Source organism: Bombyx mandarina, chromosome 24 (assembly GCF_030267445.1).
Source record: "Bombyx mandarina strain Sakado chromosome 24, ASM3026744v2".
Lineage (NCBI taxonomy): Eukaryota > Metazoa > Arthropoda > Insecta > Lepidoptera > Bombycidae > Bombyx > Bombyx mandarina.
The window spans coordinates 10,005,326-10,022,256 of NC_143230.1; the positions used below are offsets into that span (position 1 = coordinate 10,005,326).

The following is a 16,931-nucleotide window of genomic DNA, read 5'->3' on the forward strand; positions in this document are numbered from 1 at the left end:
TTTTTTTTTTATTGCCAACCTTTTAGTTTTTCGAGATGGCATAACGAATTTTTTAAATGTTTTTGACATAGATTTTTTTTATTGCCCGCGTACGCAGACGAGCATAAGGCTCACCTGATGGTGAATGGTTACCGTCGCCCATGGACTTCAACAATGCCAGGGGCAGAGCCAAACCGCTGCCTACCGTTAGATAATACATGGTAATACGCTCGAATTTTTTCGACAAGATAAGCGCAAGATTTGACGTTTAACTTAAATAAATTTTAATAAATTTGAATTAAAAATAGTTTAAGAAAATATTATTTTATGGTATAAAAGCGTGGAGTGCTTTTCAGGATATTATCAAAATAACCCTTCTACTCATATCTGTTCATAAAAATTTATAACTACTGATACTATGCACCCCATGCTTTTTTTTACCATAAAATCATTTTTTCTTACACAATTTTTAATTCAAATTTATTAAAAATTGCTTTAAATGTTTTTGTTGAATTTAAATGTTTTCAATTTTTTTAAATATTGAATTGTCATCGGTCCTCAATAAGTATACCAAATTTCGAGTTAATCAGACGCTTTGAGGGGGTCAATATCATGTTCAAAGATTCCGTTACAAACAACATACATACGTCTGAAGCTAATAAAAGCGTATTAAAATAATATCTTCGTAATCAAATATAATTAGTATGTCCTAGTGGCTGGCTTTGTTTTCTCCATTTCTTGTTAATAATATATGATAATATACTGTACACCATCAAAACATTATAAGTGTTTATAAAATAGTGTGATTATTTATTTTTGAGGGCAAATTTCCCGCTAACAGTAGAGATCACACAACGACATTCAGTCAAGAAAGTGGGTAATGAAAAATGAAACCAAAATAATTTTTTTCTCATATATTTCTAAATTAATACAAAAAAATATATATCAGCCGTTGTGCAATAATCATGTTAATCGCAATTAATTCCGTACATACAATTCACCGAAGAAAAAAAAAATCATCAAAATTAAAAAAATATATAAATAAAACAAAAAAAAATCTAATTATAATAGTTATTAATAATAATAGTAACCCTGATATTATAACACATACATTATGCAGAACAAAAAGTTAAATTACTTAAGAATATATTTATTCGCACGTGCATACCAAATTGAGACGATTGTCACATAATATCGATGCGTCGAAGGCTGTTTGGCGTAAGCGACATTTTTGTAAATTTACTGGAGATATATTTAAAACTAGCTGACCCGGCAGACTTCGTAGTGCCTCAATCGATAAATAAAAGACCTAAACTCTTGTATAAAATAAACTTAAAACAAACAAAAGGAATCCCTGTCCGACGGGGGAGAAATCAAAGGAAAAACAAAATTGTTATTTTTATTTAATTCCGAGCATTTTCATATTTATCTACCTTTTAAACCTTCTCTGGACTTCCACTAATAATTCATGACCAAAATTAGCCAAATCGATCCAGCCGTTCTCGAGTTTTAGCGAGACTAACGAAAAGCAATTCAATTTTACGTATATAGATTTTGAGAAAATATCATAACACAAAAAAACTTCAGCTATTTTTTGAAGGCAGTAAACTTAATTGAAGTTGTCGACGTCGCCCAAAAGACCTCATTACGGATCCTCCCGATCCACTAACGGCGCTTTTAGGTACCTCAAACACCGGTCATCGTAAATTAACCCACAGACACAGCCCACTGAGTTCTCGCCGGATCTTCTCAGTGGGTCGTGTTTCCGATCCGGTTGTAGATTTTACGAAGCACCGCTCTTGCTAGGGCCAGTGTTAGCAAAACTCCCGGTTAGAGCCCCGTGAGCTCACCTACACGTCGAGGAGAAGCTGAAACAGCCTCTCAAGGCTATCAGCATGGGTAGGGAAAAAAAAAGAAATTCAATTAAAAACATCGAACCGTTGATGCTAATAGCGAATTAATCTTTAATTACAAAGATAAATGTCGCTTAAAACAAATAGCCTTGCACCCCTCGATATCTAAATGCGACTACTAACTCATTTGGAGACATTAAATTTTCAATCAATCACATACTCACATAATGATATACAGCCATCTTTTTTTTAATGCGTCAATAAGTGGACGATATCATTGTCCACCTGATGTTATATACATCTACAACGTAAATGCCGCCACCCACCTTGAGATATAAGTTCTAAGGCCTCAGTATAGTTACAACGGCTGCTCCGCCCTTCAAACCGAAACGCACTACTGCGGTAGAAACAGGCAGGGCGGTGGTACCTACCCGTGTGGACTCACAACACATAGATAAACTACCACCACCAGGTCACTAATACGGATAACGAAAAGCCCCTATTGAAAATGTATTTCCCGCGCACCAATCGCATAAAAAATTACCAAATACGACCCATAAATATATGAAGACATGAGTGGATGAAGGGGATATGATACTATTGTTAATTTTGACAAAACTGGCTACAAACTTTTGTTACTTCTACTTTTTCTTCTTACATTACTGTTAAACCTTTAAAGCAATCTCTTGTAACAGTAAGTTTTGAGATTGTACAGTTTTAATGCGAGAAGACGATATGTCAAGAAATAATGAAAACATCGGTCCATTCTGCGAATAATATTTTTTTTTTCCAACCTATGCTGGTTGAGGGGGAGGGTGATGGCTAAACGCTTCACTTTCCCCCCTTTGCATTTTCACGAGTTCTGTCTCATGCGAGGTTCGGGTCATGCGACAGGAGGTTTTAGTCGGTTCGACTCCGACATGCCCCGCCCTCCAACCCCAGTGGAGGGCGGAACTCCAGCGATTTCCTACTGACCAACAAAAAAAAAAACATATGCTGGTAATATTGAGGTCTTAAGCCAGCGCAACCCAACGAATAGGTGAGCTCACGGGGCCCCATACATACGCAGATCAGTGCATTCCCAATTTTACCCCAACAGTAGTATGAGTACGTAATAACCAAAACCATTTATCGTATTAAATAAGCGTAGAGTGTTCTTTATATATTTGTACGGTTTAGGATTTTCACACATTTCATTTTAAACTAATAATAACGTCGACAGTTTAAACAAATACAAGTTACCAAATACAGATTTCAAATAAAAACATTCGAAATTAATAAAAAATGATTGACTGAAACTTTTATATATATACTGTGATCGACTTATACAAGTTGAGAATGTGATGCAGAATTATGTGCCTAAATAAGAGACAATTATACATGTGTACACATTCTCGAATCGATTGTCATTGTCATAAACAACTGTCGATTAGTTCAGTCAATTCAAATCGTGAACAACAACAATAACCAACAAAACAGAAATACTACCAAAATGGTAGAAAATCGATAGAATATTCACCCAAAATGGTAGAAAATCGATAGAATATTCACCCAAAATGGTAGAAAATCGATAGAATATTCACGCAAGCACCGTAACAACAATATTTTGCTTCATAATTTTAAATATTTATCTGTAAAACATTTTATATACGCCCAACGAATCTATATAAACATTTCTGATATTAACATCAAACAAATTGAAACAACAGCGAAATTTGAATGTTAAATTTTGTAGTCATGGGTTAAATTCAATAAAAGCGTTTGAAAAAAGGAAAAGCTTAATTGGAAAATGCTTTAAGCTTTTTCCTAGAGTAACAACGGGAAGTTCTCGCACTCGTTTTGTTTTAGGCTTTTTTTTGTTTTATTGCTTAGATGGGTGGACGAGCTCACAGCCCAACTGGTGTTAAGTGGTTACTAGAGCCCATAGACATTTACAACGTAAATGCGCCACCCACGTTGAGATATAAGTTCTGTCTCAGTATAGTTACAACGGCTGCCCCGCCCTTCAAACCGAAACGGATTACTGTTTCACGGTAGACATAAGCGGGGCGGCTCACAAGAGGTCTTACCACCAGTAAAAATGGAGCCAAAAAGAAAAATTCCATAAACCTCTATAATTTTTACACAAAACAATTATATCCCTTTGCCTATGATGTTTTAAAATATTACCATTATCTATACTATACATAACGCTTTTCTCTCGTCACTATTGAATTCAATCAACGACTCGTAAACATTTTTTTACAAACATTCATTTGTTATATTTATAATAACACATGTATCCGTCATTAGGCTAGTTTTTTTTTTTTATTTTTTTTTTTTTTTCGTGTAGGGTAAGCCGAACTATTATTAACACACTCACTTAAAAATATCAAGGGGATTTAATTTAATTTTTAATTTTGTTTGGTGGTAGCAAAACTTTACACAATAGCAACTCGAATTTCGTGTGAATCCTTAGGAGACTAATAATTAATTTATATTATTTTATTTTGCTAATCCATTATTGTTTCCTGTTTAGATGTTTTCAATATTTTGATTTCTTCGGAAAATTCTAATTGAGTTTCAGTATTTTTGCCACTTTTTTTGTTTGCCTCAATGAAATTCCATTTCCATAGTTCGTATAACATACAAAATGGCTTCGTTCTTTTAGTAAAATATATAGGCTGTATGCCTTACGTTCCTTTAGTCAATCGAAATGGATAGCCTAACAAAAAAAATATGAATCACTGTAAAAAATAATATAAATATTTGATTGATTTTTTCGCCATCAAAGAATACACCACTTACAATACAAGAATACAAGAGGTGTGTCAATAATAGTGCAGTTTACCCTGTAAACTTTATTTTACATACAGAATTCAAATTTCAAAAATGATTAAAATCAATAACTAATATTATTGTAAAACAAACTTTTACATATTATTATTTTGATGGTTTACGAATGCTCCATAGTTTTCCTAGTCCGCGAACGACTCTTGTATTTAACCGTTGACATTTTAAATACAGATATTCAGTATTTATTGTATTTATATTCATTGAAAGACAAAAATCGTTACAAATGAAGTCATGTATAAGATACTACTACTCTCCTATCAAAGAGAAGCTTTCTCTTATAGTACGCCCCCCGACCGACAGATGGAGTTAGAAAAGCACCTTAGTTACATTTAGAAAAGTTGGTACTTTCCATGCATTACACTCGCAGCCAACATTTAATCATTTTTGAGAACAATTCGGACTTTAGCTACACTAAACAACAATTAATATAATTTGTTCAATACAATTGTTCTTGGCAAGTTTCTTTCTTTCGTTTCATAGTCGACTTCCGTCTCGCTCGCACTTTCAGCTAACGTCGCAAGAGCGCACGAGACATAACTAAATTCCTTTTCTTGTTAAAACTAAAGCTTCTATTGTAATCGTATAGCACGAAAATAGTACATTGGGCACCAAGGGAGAAAAGTTGGACATTTCCTCCACGTGTTTGTCCAATTTTACACGCGGGAGGAAATGTCCAACTTTTTTCCCGTGGTGCACATACTATTTTTTCTCCTACCAAGCCGAAAGTTCGTGGAGTAATGGGCCGGAAGCCCCGGTGGGGTCCAGGGGCGAAGCCCTGGCGGGGATAGGGGGGGCGAAGCTCCCCACACTCATATATTTTTAAATAAACTACTACTAATTAAATAAGAACTTTCTGATGAACTCATCTTTGTTTAATACTTCACTATTAAATTTTGTTGCTTTTTGTTTATTTCACTTTTATACTAAACACAATATTGCAAATTACCCGAGCACAACAATGGCGGAGAATTTTAGGTCCATGAGAGCAGATGTAGACACTTAACGCGCATGCGCACTCGTCAGTACCCAGGGAGAAAAGTTACACTTTCTTCCCTGTACAGCGGGACGAAAACCGAACTTTCGGCATCGGTAGAAGAAAAATATTCTTTGTTTGTTTATTTACCCAAGTTACATTTAAACACCAAAAAAAAAGACCTATCATTATCTTTACAAATTTTGAGAGCACTTCAAACACCAAGACCGTCTCGCGTCCCCGACGGCGACGACAACGAACGCCACAACCATAATTAAAATTAATGGAAAATAATAATAATATGTAGTACATAACGATAATTATTATAATATTAACCCAAATGTCAAACGTCGGTTTGGACGTGCGTCAAGTTGACAGCTGTCAGTTCGGGTTCACCTGTCTGCGTGCGCGGCGTCGCCCGTCGGCGGCGTGCGGTTCCGCAGCTTCTTGTGGTTCTCCGCGTCGAGGTGCAGGAGACAACCGACGGCCCCAAAGTAGCTGGGGACAACCGTTAATAGATCTGGTTTAGATCAGAGATTCCCAAACTTATTTTGTCTACTGGCTACTTCAAAGTAGTCGTGGCCTAAAGGATAAGACGTCCGGTGCATTCGTATGTAGCGATGGGCTCAGTGGGCCTGGGCTGTGTCTATGGGTTGGTTCTCTCGTCGAACTCTTGATCGCCTATAAGCACTGAGAGTGGATCCGGGGGTTCTGATAAAACATATTTCGGGCCACGTTGCGTTGCGTTGCTCCGTCGACAGTGTGCTTAGAAATGTGAATTCGGATCTTTCGTTACATCGTCTCACCAATCAAGCCACGCACGCTTCGGAAACTCACCCCTCGTGCTCCAAGAACAGTGCTTTCAAAGCTCCCCTCGACCAGTAGGACATGGCGTACGACAAAAGCTTCATCGACAACGGATTCACTCGTAGGAAGTTACCGCAAAATACAACCTAGAAAATAAATTTTCAATTAGTATATTATTATCTGTTTTGCAAATAATATATTTAATGTAACTGCAAATTCAATTTTATAAACTTGCAAATTGAAGACATTCCGTTGAGATGTAAGGATTTTACGTTTTCTTCTTTTTTATTTTTATTTCCAGGTTTGTTAATTTTAAAATAATTATAATAAAATTCTTACTTTTTGAATTTAATATTTACAAAATCGAATTTAAAGTTAATAAACTATATTGAGAATAAAATAGTATGTATGTTGCTTCGAACATACGAAAATGACTAAACGAATTAGGAATGAAACGCATATAAATCGTCCACGGCCCAATTGAAACACTTAGTTTTTTTTTAACCTACTCATTGGTAGTTTAAGCTATTGTAGTTAATCATTAACGGGTAGTTGATAGATTCGATCTGAAAGAATTTGCCAGCACTGGCCCTGGCAAGAGCCGTGCTTCGCTGAATCTACCACCGCATCGGAAACGCGACCCACTGAGAAGATTCGGCGAGAAACTCAATGAACTGTGTCTGTGGGTTAGTTTTTTTTCCTGCCTATGCTGATAGCCTTGAGAGGCTATCTCAGCTTCTTGACATGTAGGTGAGCTCACGGGCCTCAAACCTTTGCTAACACTGACCCTAGCAAGAGCAGTGCTTCGCAGAATCTACCACTGGATCGGAAACGCGACCCACTGAGAAGATCCGGCGAGAAACTTAAGTGACGTGTTCAACGAGAACGATGACCGGTGCTTGATGTACCTAAAAGCATCGTCAGCGGATCGGGAGGATCCGACGTGATGACCACGTATGACGTCACACTGCATCGCGATATAGTTATATACCACTCACCCTCTCGACGCGTTCGTTGCAAGCGCACAGCCTCGCTATCGAGCCGATGTTGTTGGTGATGGTGACCAGCGTGGCCCTCGCCAGGTCCTCCCTTGACACCTTGGCCCTTCGGTCCGCGGAGCACATCTGCCCGAAGCTGAAAAAATAATAATCAAAAATGATTAAATGTCATATTAACGATGACGCGTGGTCGTTGTCGCTTTTGGACATCGACAACACCACATGAGTCCTTTTTTTTTGCTTAGATGGGTGGACGAGCTCACAGCCCACCTGGTGTTAAGTGGTCACTGGGGCCCATAGACATCTACAACGTAAATGCGCCACCCACCTGGAGACATAAGTTCTAAGATCTCAGTATAGTTACAACGGCTGCCCAACCCTTCAAACCGAAACGCATTACTGCTTCACGGCAGAAATAGGCAGGCGCGAACTCGCAAGAGCTCCTTCCTACCAGCAGTAATTACGCAAATTACAATTTTGCGGGTTTCATTTTTATTACATGACGTTATTCCTTCATCGCGGAAGTCAATCGTGAACATTTGTTGAGTACGTATTTCATTAGAAAAATTGGTACCCGCCTGCGGGATTCGAACACCGGTGCATCGCTCAACACGAATGCACCGGACGTCTTATTCTTTAGGCCACGAGGCGCGCCGTTACCTGCTGGCCACCAGGTCCCCGGGCAGGCCGAAGCGCGCGTAGTCCCCGCCGTATATGTCGCGCACCAGCTTGTCCACGGTGGTGTTGTCTCCGGACGCCGCCAGAGATATCGCCTCCTCGAAGCTGCTGCAGCCCGTCAGCAGACAGCACAGCCCCAGGAAGGTCCCCCCGCCGAGACTGCAAGCAAGGCGAGGCGGTGCCATCAACTTTTTTTATTGCTTAGTAGGGTGGACGAGCTCACAGCCCACCTAGTATTAAATGGTAACTGGAGCCCATAGACATCTACAACGTAAATGCGCCACACACCTTGAGATATCAGTTCTAAGGTCTCAGTATAGTTACAACGGCTGCCCCACCTTTCAAGCTGAAACGCATTACTGCTTCACGGCAGAAATAGGCAGGGTGGTGGTACCTACCCGTGCGGACTCACAAGAGGTCCCACCACCAGTAATTCATGAGACGCATGATGCACGCGGACGACTTCCACCACGAAGGAATGACATTGTGACGGACAGCCATCATAGAACAGTAGGTAGCAGGTAGGCAGCGACTTGGCTCTGCCCCTGGCATTGCTGATGGCCATGGGCGACGGTAACCATTCACCATCAGGTGGACCGTATACTCGTCTGCCTACAAGGGCAATAAAAAATAAAAAACATAAGATATTTGACGGATGCCCGAATCTTGCTCACGACATTATCAAGGACGTCTTGTGAGGCCGCACGGGTAGATACCACCGTCCTGCCTGTTTCTGCCGTGAAGCAATAATGCGTTTCGGTTAAAAGGGCGGGGCAGCCGTTCTACTGTTAAAACTGAGGCCTTACAACTCATATTTCAGGATAGGTGACGGCATTTACGTTGCAGATGTCTATGGGCTCCGGTAACCATGGCACCCATTGATGCCAACAGGTTCCGTTGACCACTTTACCATACCAAGCGACATATGGGTCTATATGTCTACCCTTGCGGACCACAAGACCCCCTACCGGCATCAGACCACGAGGCTCTACGTATCATCATGACATGGAGGACGTACCTGGTCCCGCTGACTCTGTAGTAGTTGTCCGGTCCGTTGACCACAAGCAGGGACACTCCGCTGCCGATGTTCACCAACAGGAACGGGTAGGGACAGGAGAAATCGTAGGGCTTGCGAACGTATTGGCTGAGGGCGGCTTCCAAGTAAGGAGGCTGGGAATGTAACAAAAAAAAACCAAAACTGTATTTTGACGGACTTCAAAAACAAAGGAAGAGGTTCCTCAATTGAAGTCGGTTTAAAGTCGTCGCGGCCTAAAGGATAAGACGTCCGGTGCATTCGTATCTGGCGATGCACCGGTGTTGAAATCCCGCAGGCGGGTACCAATTTTTCCAATGAAATACGCACTCAACAAATGTTCACGATTGACTTCCATGGTGAAGGAATAACATCGTGTAATAAAAATCAAACCCGCAAAATTATAATTTGCGTAATTACTGGTGGTAGGACCTCTTGTGAGTCCGCACGGGTAGGTACCGCCACCCAGTCCGTTTCTGCCGTGAAGCAGTAATGCGTTTCAGTTTGAAGGGCGAGGCAGCCGTTGTGAGTGGCGGCATTTACGTTGTACATGTAATAAAAAAATGCCACGCTAAAAAAACATGATCAGCGCCATCTCTCGTCAAAGGACGGTACTAAGCACCACAGTAACGCCATCTAGTTGGTTGCGTGTGCAACTCACCGTGTCGCTGGGCAGCTGGTGCACGGGCTGCTCGTCTGGCGGCGCCCAATAGTAGCACTCCCTCGGATTCATAGAGTCCACGTACAAAACGCCCGCGATCAGAGCGTCTAGTTCGTCCATCTTCGAGAGACGCATATTCACCTCCTGAATTTAAAAATGAGTTCGAGTTTTAATTTATACACGAGAACTAGCTGTACCCGTCCGCTTCGGTGGACATTTAAAATTAACATTATTTCTCACTCGCACAAAGATTCTCATCATCAACGCCCCCGCAACTGGTGTAGGGAGTCCAACACTCATATAAATATTAGCCTATCCATTAAGTACATGTATTTTCTACATGGATACCAAGTTTCAAGTCAATCAGATGCACGTTTCAGTAGTTATAACGGAACATCCGTAAAAACCACTGTAGATTTATATATTAGTATAGATGTAGGATTGGTAAGAACGGAACGTGTGAAAAGAGTGTGGAAGTGCGTAAGAGGAGAGAGATGAGTGGACAAGCTCACAGCCCACCTGGTGTTAAGTGGTTGCCGGAGTCCATAGTCATCTCAAATCAAATCAAAAAAAAATATTCGACATAAATGAAAGTACATACTTTTTGAACGTCAAAAAGAACTACCGCCAATTCACAAAAAACTAGGCTCCGTCCTGAGAAGAAGAACTGGCAAGAAACTATTGTAACTATACTTGAGACCTTAGAACTTATATCTCAAGGTGGGTGGCGCATTTACGTTGTGGATGTCTATGGGCTCCAGTAACCACTTAACACCAGGTGGGCTGTGAGCTCGTCCACCCATATAAGCAATAAAAAAAAAAAAAACTCAGCGGGCTTTTTTTTTTTAATTGTAGTTTTTTTTTTAATATTAGATTTCTGAATCTACAACGTAAATGCCGCCACCCACCTTGAGATATCAGTTCTAAGGTCTCAGTATAGTCACTACGGTATAGTGAGTGAGAGAAAACGGTATGAAAAGAAAAAGAGAATGACAAAAAAGGACGATGGCGAAGACGGTTAAAAGATGAGCAAGACGTAATAAAAGTGTTGGCGTAATAAAAGGAAAATGAAACAAAGCCGCTGGACGCAACTTCTCGGGATCCACCAAAAAGTCCACTGCAAAAACCTCAGTAAATGACCACCATTTTACTGAGATTATATTTCATCCCATATCATCTCATCTCATTTCATTTCATTTTTCATATATTTCAATTAGATTATTCAAAAGATTTAATTAAAATAAAAATAAGACTTGACCCAAAGGTCTTAGTTACCAGGTCATAAAATCCCTTAAAAAAAACTATTAAGACTATCGACAATTTATGAAGATTTTGACAAAGGACTAAGCTAGTTACCGTATATACTGTAAATGAAATTATTAAAGGCAAAAAAATATTATAATAAGCATTAAAGGAGCACTGTCTATCGATTTAGTATTATATGTATTTATTTTATGTATTTCATTATATGTACGTGTGTGTATGTATATTTTTATATTATTTATGTGTGTAATTGTGTATGTCGGCGCAAATATGACTATTTACTATTAAGATCATCAACTAATTACTCTGTGATAAGAAATTGATGTTAAACAGTCCCTTTTATTGTAATTTCAATACTTTAAAATCTTGTAAACACGCTCACGTGTTTAATACTTGTAAACACGCTGACGTGTACGAAGTCCTATAAATACGGCCGTGTTGTCTAGCGTTGGGTCCCCGGTCACCGTTCTCGTCGAACCCGTCGCTTGCGACGAAGGGCTCGACGAGTAAATTAACTCCCAGACACAGCCCACTGAGTTTCTCGCCGGATCTTCTCAGTGGGTCGCGTTTCCGATCCGGTGGTAGATTCTGCGAAGCACGGCTCTTGCTAGGGTTCGTGTTAGCAACGTCATCAGGTTTGAGCCCCGTGAGCTCACCTACAAAAGTTAGGGTTACGCTGACATAGCCTCTCAAGGCTCTCAGCTTAGGTAGAAAAAAAAAAAAAAAAAAAAAAAAAAAAGCGTTGGGTCATTCGTGTCAAAGCCGTAGTACAGTACGGATCTCTCTGTAACGTTGTTATGCTTCTCGTGCAATATACGCAGTTCTCGTGAAGTTTTGTTTTGGAAGCCCAAACATGAGTCATCATCGAGAACTTAATGACCGTGACGTCAACAATGCTGACGTCACACTTTTTAAAAACATTCCTTCAGCGTTTCTCCTCCGTCATGTATATATATAGTCTGATATATTATGTATTAGTGTTTTTATTTATTATTGTTACTATTATTATTATTGTGTAGTGTATCAATAAGTAAATTGATTAGATTGTACTTTTCTACCCACCCATGTAAAGCTCACCCTCTTTAAAAACGGTTAGCTGGTAGATAACTCAATTGTTGAGTTAAGCTCGCCATTTTATAACTTTTACACAATTATTATATTTTATTAACTGTGTGTACAATAAAGAATAAATAAATCAATGTCTACATAGTTTATACCTTAATGAAGTCCTCCTCGAACTTGTACGCGCCCCCCCCTGTCGCGTAGATTGTGTTCACCAGATCCGCCATGCCCTTAGAGCGGGCCAGCTGGAGGAAAGCTCCGACCTCCGAAGTCGGGAACCTTATGAAGTGCAGCGTGCCCCTGCGGCCTCTTATCGTTACGTTCTCCATCTATTAGGGGAGGGGAGAACCGGTCATTATAGAAGTGATATTTTTTTTAAGCTATTGCATAGATTTTATCGCGGTCCTTGAGCTCGAAATCATGACATTCCGTAACGAAAAAAACCTTCCACCCCTCACTCCGCCTACAATGTAGCTCGCGTTCAACACACAGCACTTTTTGGGTATCTTAACCAGATCACCAGTGTATTGAGGGTCTTGTCTACGATTGTGCTGTGCGGTTTAGTGCGCTAGTGATTGATTCGATTCATCTTCCCGATCCCGCGGATCGAATGGTAAACAGTCCACATCGCCCTAAACACGTCATTTCGGATCCTCCCGATCCATTAAAAGGTGCTTTTAGGTACCCCAAGCACCGGTCATCGTTCTCCTCGAACCCGTCGCTTGCGACGAAGGGCTCGGCGAGTAAATTAACCCACAGACGCAGCTCACTGAGTTTCTCGGCGGATCTTCTCAGCGGGTCGCGTTTCCGATCCGGTGGTAAATTCAGCGAAGCACCGCCCTTGTTAATGTTAGCAACGTTCTCAGGTTTGAGCTGCGTGAGCTCACCTACTCATTCTGCGAATCTAGCATAACCCCTCGAGGTTACTAGAAGAGGTAGAAACAAAAACCTGTTCCGTTATTCGGGCGCGGAAACGTTCCGGACAATAAGAATTCAGGACAGAGGAAGAGGTGAGTGTATCGACACTTTTATTCTAAGGATCAGTTTAATACGGTCAGGTGTCGTCCTGCCTATGTAGCTGCGTCACCATTATATTTAAAAATCGGCGGACGTTAGCGCCATTGAGTCTGGCCTCCTGTATCAGCACGTACCCAAACCGTCCCACCAGTAATCCCACCACTATTACCTGCAGATGAACGTCCCTTCTCCCGGTCTTCCCGTAAGCCGAGTTCCTCGTCAAGTATCTTCTTATATTCTTCAGGACTTCGGTCTCCTTGTCGAGTTCGCGTCTGTTCGTCTCGCGGGGCTCGAAGTAGACCAGCTTCGTCAGCGTACCCCCAATGTCCATGCCGAACCAGGGCATCGCTGGGTAGCATGTTCAGAGGATTTTGATTTGTTCGTAAAACTAACAGACAGCTTTGGGCAACACAGCTAGGAGCTGCAAGGTCTAGGAGCTGCAAGGTCTAGGAGCTGCAAGGTCTAGGAGCTGCAAGGTCTAGGAGTTTTAAAGTCTAGGAGTTTTAAAGTCTAGGAGTTGTAAAGTCTGGGAGTTGTAAAGTCCAGGAGTTGCAAAGTCAAGGATTTGCAAAGCCTAGGAGTAACAAATTCTAAGAATTGCAAAGTCTAAGAGTCGCAAAGTCTAAGAGTCATAAAGACTAGGAGTTAGGTTAGAAAGCTGCGATCCAAACTACGATCAACATTTTGTCGATAGACCGAGAGCCCGGCCAATCTTAGCTCTAACATAATGAATACAAAAATTATAACAAAAACAAAATTTTAAAAGTAAAATAAGAACATCATTAATGTAATCGAAGTAAATTAAATATGCATCATTAAGGATAGCCCAAAAACTAATGACTGGGATCTTGGTACAATTTACCACACGGCAAACGAAGGCAAGCGTTCCAACTCCATACAAATTTGAGTTAACTTTTACGCTATCGAGAACGTTAAAAAACTCGCATCAAACACACTATCGAATTAAGAACCTCTTCGATTTTTTAGAAGCCAGTTAAGAAAGTACGGTTTACTTTTAATGAGAGCACTTACGTGGGGCGTTATTGTCGGGTGGCGTGGGCGGTGCGGACTCCGCCATCTTGGCTGGGAAGTGTTCCTTTGTCGTTGCGTGCGGAGGCGAGTACGGATTACGTCTTGCTCGTTTCAATAGCTTAGTCCTGTTGGGGGAAAGAGATGGTGTTTGACGCGGAGAACTGTTTAAGCATTTACCTATGCTGATAGCCTTGAGAGGCTGTATCAGCGTTACCCTAGCGTGTAGGTGAGCTCTCGGGGCTCAAATCGGAGGTATTGCTAACACTGGCCCTAGCAAGAGCAGTGCTTCGCAGAATCTACCACCGGATCGGAAACGCGACCCACTGAGAAGGTCCGGCGAGAAACTCCGAGAATTAAAGACGTATGGAACTTCTACGTTTTCATTTACTCAAAGTATACAAGGGAGTCAGCGCAAAAGTGACTTAGCCCACAATTTTTCATGTATATTGTATGTATATTGTATGCTTATGTATATTGAAATTTATTTAAAAGCTGAAATTTATTTAAATGTTGATGCAAAACCGACGTATCCCTAGTTCCATAGATAACAGATGGCGTTGTAAACATTATTTTTGCGCTTATCACTTTTGCCTACGAATCAGAGTAAAAGTAAATTCGAGCCTCATTATCTCCATACTAACTATGGTGAGATTAGGCTACTTTTGCGCTGACGGCCTCAATACCGGCGGACTTCTTAACCCACAGACACAGTCCACTGAGTTTCTCGCCGGATCTTCTCAGTGGGTCGCGTTTACGATCCGGTGGTAGATTCTACGAAGCACTGCTCTTGTTAGGGTTCGTGTTAGCAACGTCGTCAGGTTTGAGACCCGTGAGCTCACCTACTAGTTCGGAGAATCTAGAATAGCCCCTCGAGGTTACTAGAATTGGTAGGAAAAAAAAAGGTGGACTTACCAACCACGTATGACGCAAGATCCATCGCCAATGATGCCTACTTCCTTAAAGTTACTAAATGACAAAAGGATTTTCTCCACCTTATCCCACTAGGTGGGGTCGGCACAGCAAATTTTTCTCTTCCATTCTCTTCTATCAGCCGTCATCTCAACACTCACTCCTCTCTCTCTCATATCGTCATTCACACACTCCATCCGTGTCTTCTTCGGTCGACCTTAGAGACCTTTTAGAAGTCGTCGTGGCCTAAAGGATAAGACGTCCGGTGCATTCGTTGTTGCGATGCACCGGTGTTCGAATCTCGCAGGCGGGTACCAATTTTTTCGAATGAAATACGTACTTAACAAATGTTCACGATTGACTTCCACGGTGAAGGAATAACATCGTGTAATAAAAATCAAACCCGCAAAATTATAATTTGCGTAATTACTGGTAGTAGGACCACTTGTGAGTCCGCGCGGATAGGTACCACCGTCCTGCCTATTTCCGCCGTGAAGCAGTAATGCGTTTCGGTTCGAAGGGTGGGGTAGCCGTTGTAACTATACTGAGACCTTAGAACTTATATCTCGAGGTGGGTGGCGCATTTACGTTGTAGATGTCTATGGGCTCCAGTAACCACTTAACACCGGGTGGGCTGTGAGCTCGTCCACCAATCTAAGCAATAAAAAAAAAAAAAAAAAAAAAAAAAAAACCTCTTCCCCTTCTACCTTGCACTACCATTTCCATACATCTCCTAGTCACATGGATCTTCTCTCTACGCATCACATGTCCATACCACGCTAAGGAATTATGTTTAAATGATTATGGTTTTGTGTGAGCAAATTAATAATTCTATCAATTGGTTTACCTGATGAGGGGTCTAGGGGTTGAAGAGAGGGCGGCGCGGCGTTCTCTGCCGCACGCCGCTAGGCAGCCCTCACAACGATGAAGACGCATCTAAAACAAATTTGTTTCCGTTTAGTAGCGATGCGCAAACCAAATCACCAGTGAGATCAGTGATTTATAAATCTTTTTCCTTGGAAGATTTAAATCACTCTTTTAAATCTTGTAACAAATCTTTGGTTTCGAATGACATAATTCGTTCAGTTGACCATGATATGATGCAAATATCTATTGATCCATGTAAGTATTGATTCTTTTATTCCCTCAATACTTGATAAACACTATGAATTGATCACGATTACCATAAAACTTTTCAAACTTGATTGCGAGCGAATTGTTTTGTTTTTAACTATTATTTAAAGAAAGCATTGGTTTTATTAATGAACTAACTTTGAAAGAGTGGAGTCCACCACACAGACTACATAAGTCTAATTTCACTGAATCTGACGAAAATAAATTAGTTATCTACTTATTACTACGATTTTTTTTATGTTTACAATTATATACAAAATTTCAGCCATGAGCTTCAACCACAAACAATTATTATTGCGTCAATATGTCAGTCTCTGGAACCCATAACACAGAGAACCCTAAATTGGGGTCGGACGACCGTGCATGAGTTGTTCCCAGTAATTTTAGTTATCTGTATGTAGGTCACGTGGTAGGAAAGAGACGTGGAGGAAGATTGCCAACCAGGTGGACGGACATTGTCGAGGAGGCCACAAACACCAGCGTCCCGGGCGCCATTAAGCAGGCCGAATACAGGCAATATTGGAGAAACCTGGTGCAAAAACTGGACCAAGGTGGTCACGACCCTCAGTAATGAGGAAACGAGAAAGAAGAAGAATTTTAGTTATTTTTTATATTTTTTCTCTCGACTAGTTAAGACCAGACCTTGCCTCTGGTACCCGCTTATCATTGAATTTTGGAACACGCTGTAATATATATG

At 40.7% G+C, this 16,931-nt stretch overlaps 1 protein-coding gene and 1 long non-coding RNA gene across 3 annotated transcripts in view; one reads left to right on the forward strand and one right to left on the reverse strand.

Moving 5' to 3' along the window:
* The window catches only part of LOC149500060 (uncharacterized), a 255,500-nt gene that overhangs the window by 123,130 nt on the left and 115,439 nt on the right, over positions 1–16,931 (forward strand). The window lies entirely within an intron of this gene.
* fbl (pantothenate kinase 3 fbl) overlaps positions 2,625–16,931 on the reverse strand; it is a 57,029-nt gene continuing 42,722 nt past the window's right edge. For both annotated transcript variants that reach the window (XM_028175034.2, XM_028175032.2), the window contains 10 exons: positions 15,948–16,036; positions 14,192–14,316; positions 13,329–13,507; positions 12,298–12,471; positions 9,818–9,961; positions 9,142–9,293; positions 8,106–8,282; positions 7,446–7,581; positions 6,478–6,593; positions 2,625–6,138 (listed from right to left, as the gene is read on the reverse strand). In XM_028175034.2, the coding sequence (XP_028030835.1) occupies positions 6,033–6,138; positions 6,478–6,593; positions 7,446–7,581; positions 8,106–8,282; positions 9,142–9,293; positions 9,818–9,961; positions 12,298–12,471; positions 13,329–13,507; positions 14,192–14,316; positions 15,948–16,036 (1,398 nt within the window). In that variant the 3' untranslated portion in view covers positions 2,625–6,032. The remainder of the gene's footprint in view (positions 6,139–6,477; positions 6,594–7,445; positions 7,582–8,105; positions 8,283–9,141; positions 9,294–9,817; positions 9,962–12,297; positions 12,472–13,328; positions 13,508–14,191; positions 14,317–15,947; positions 16,037–16,931) is intronic.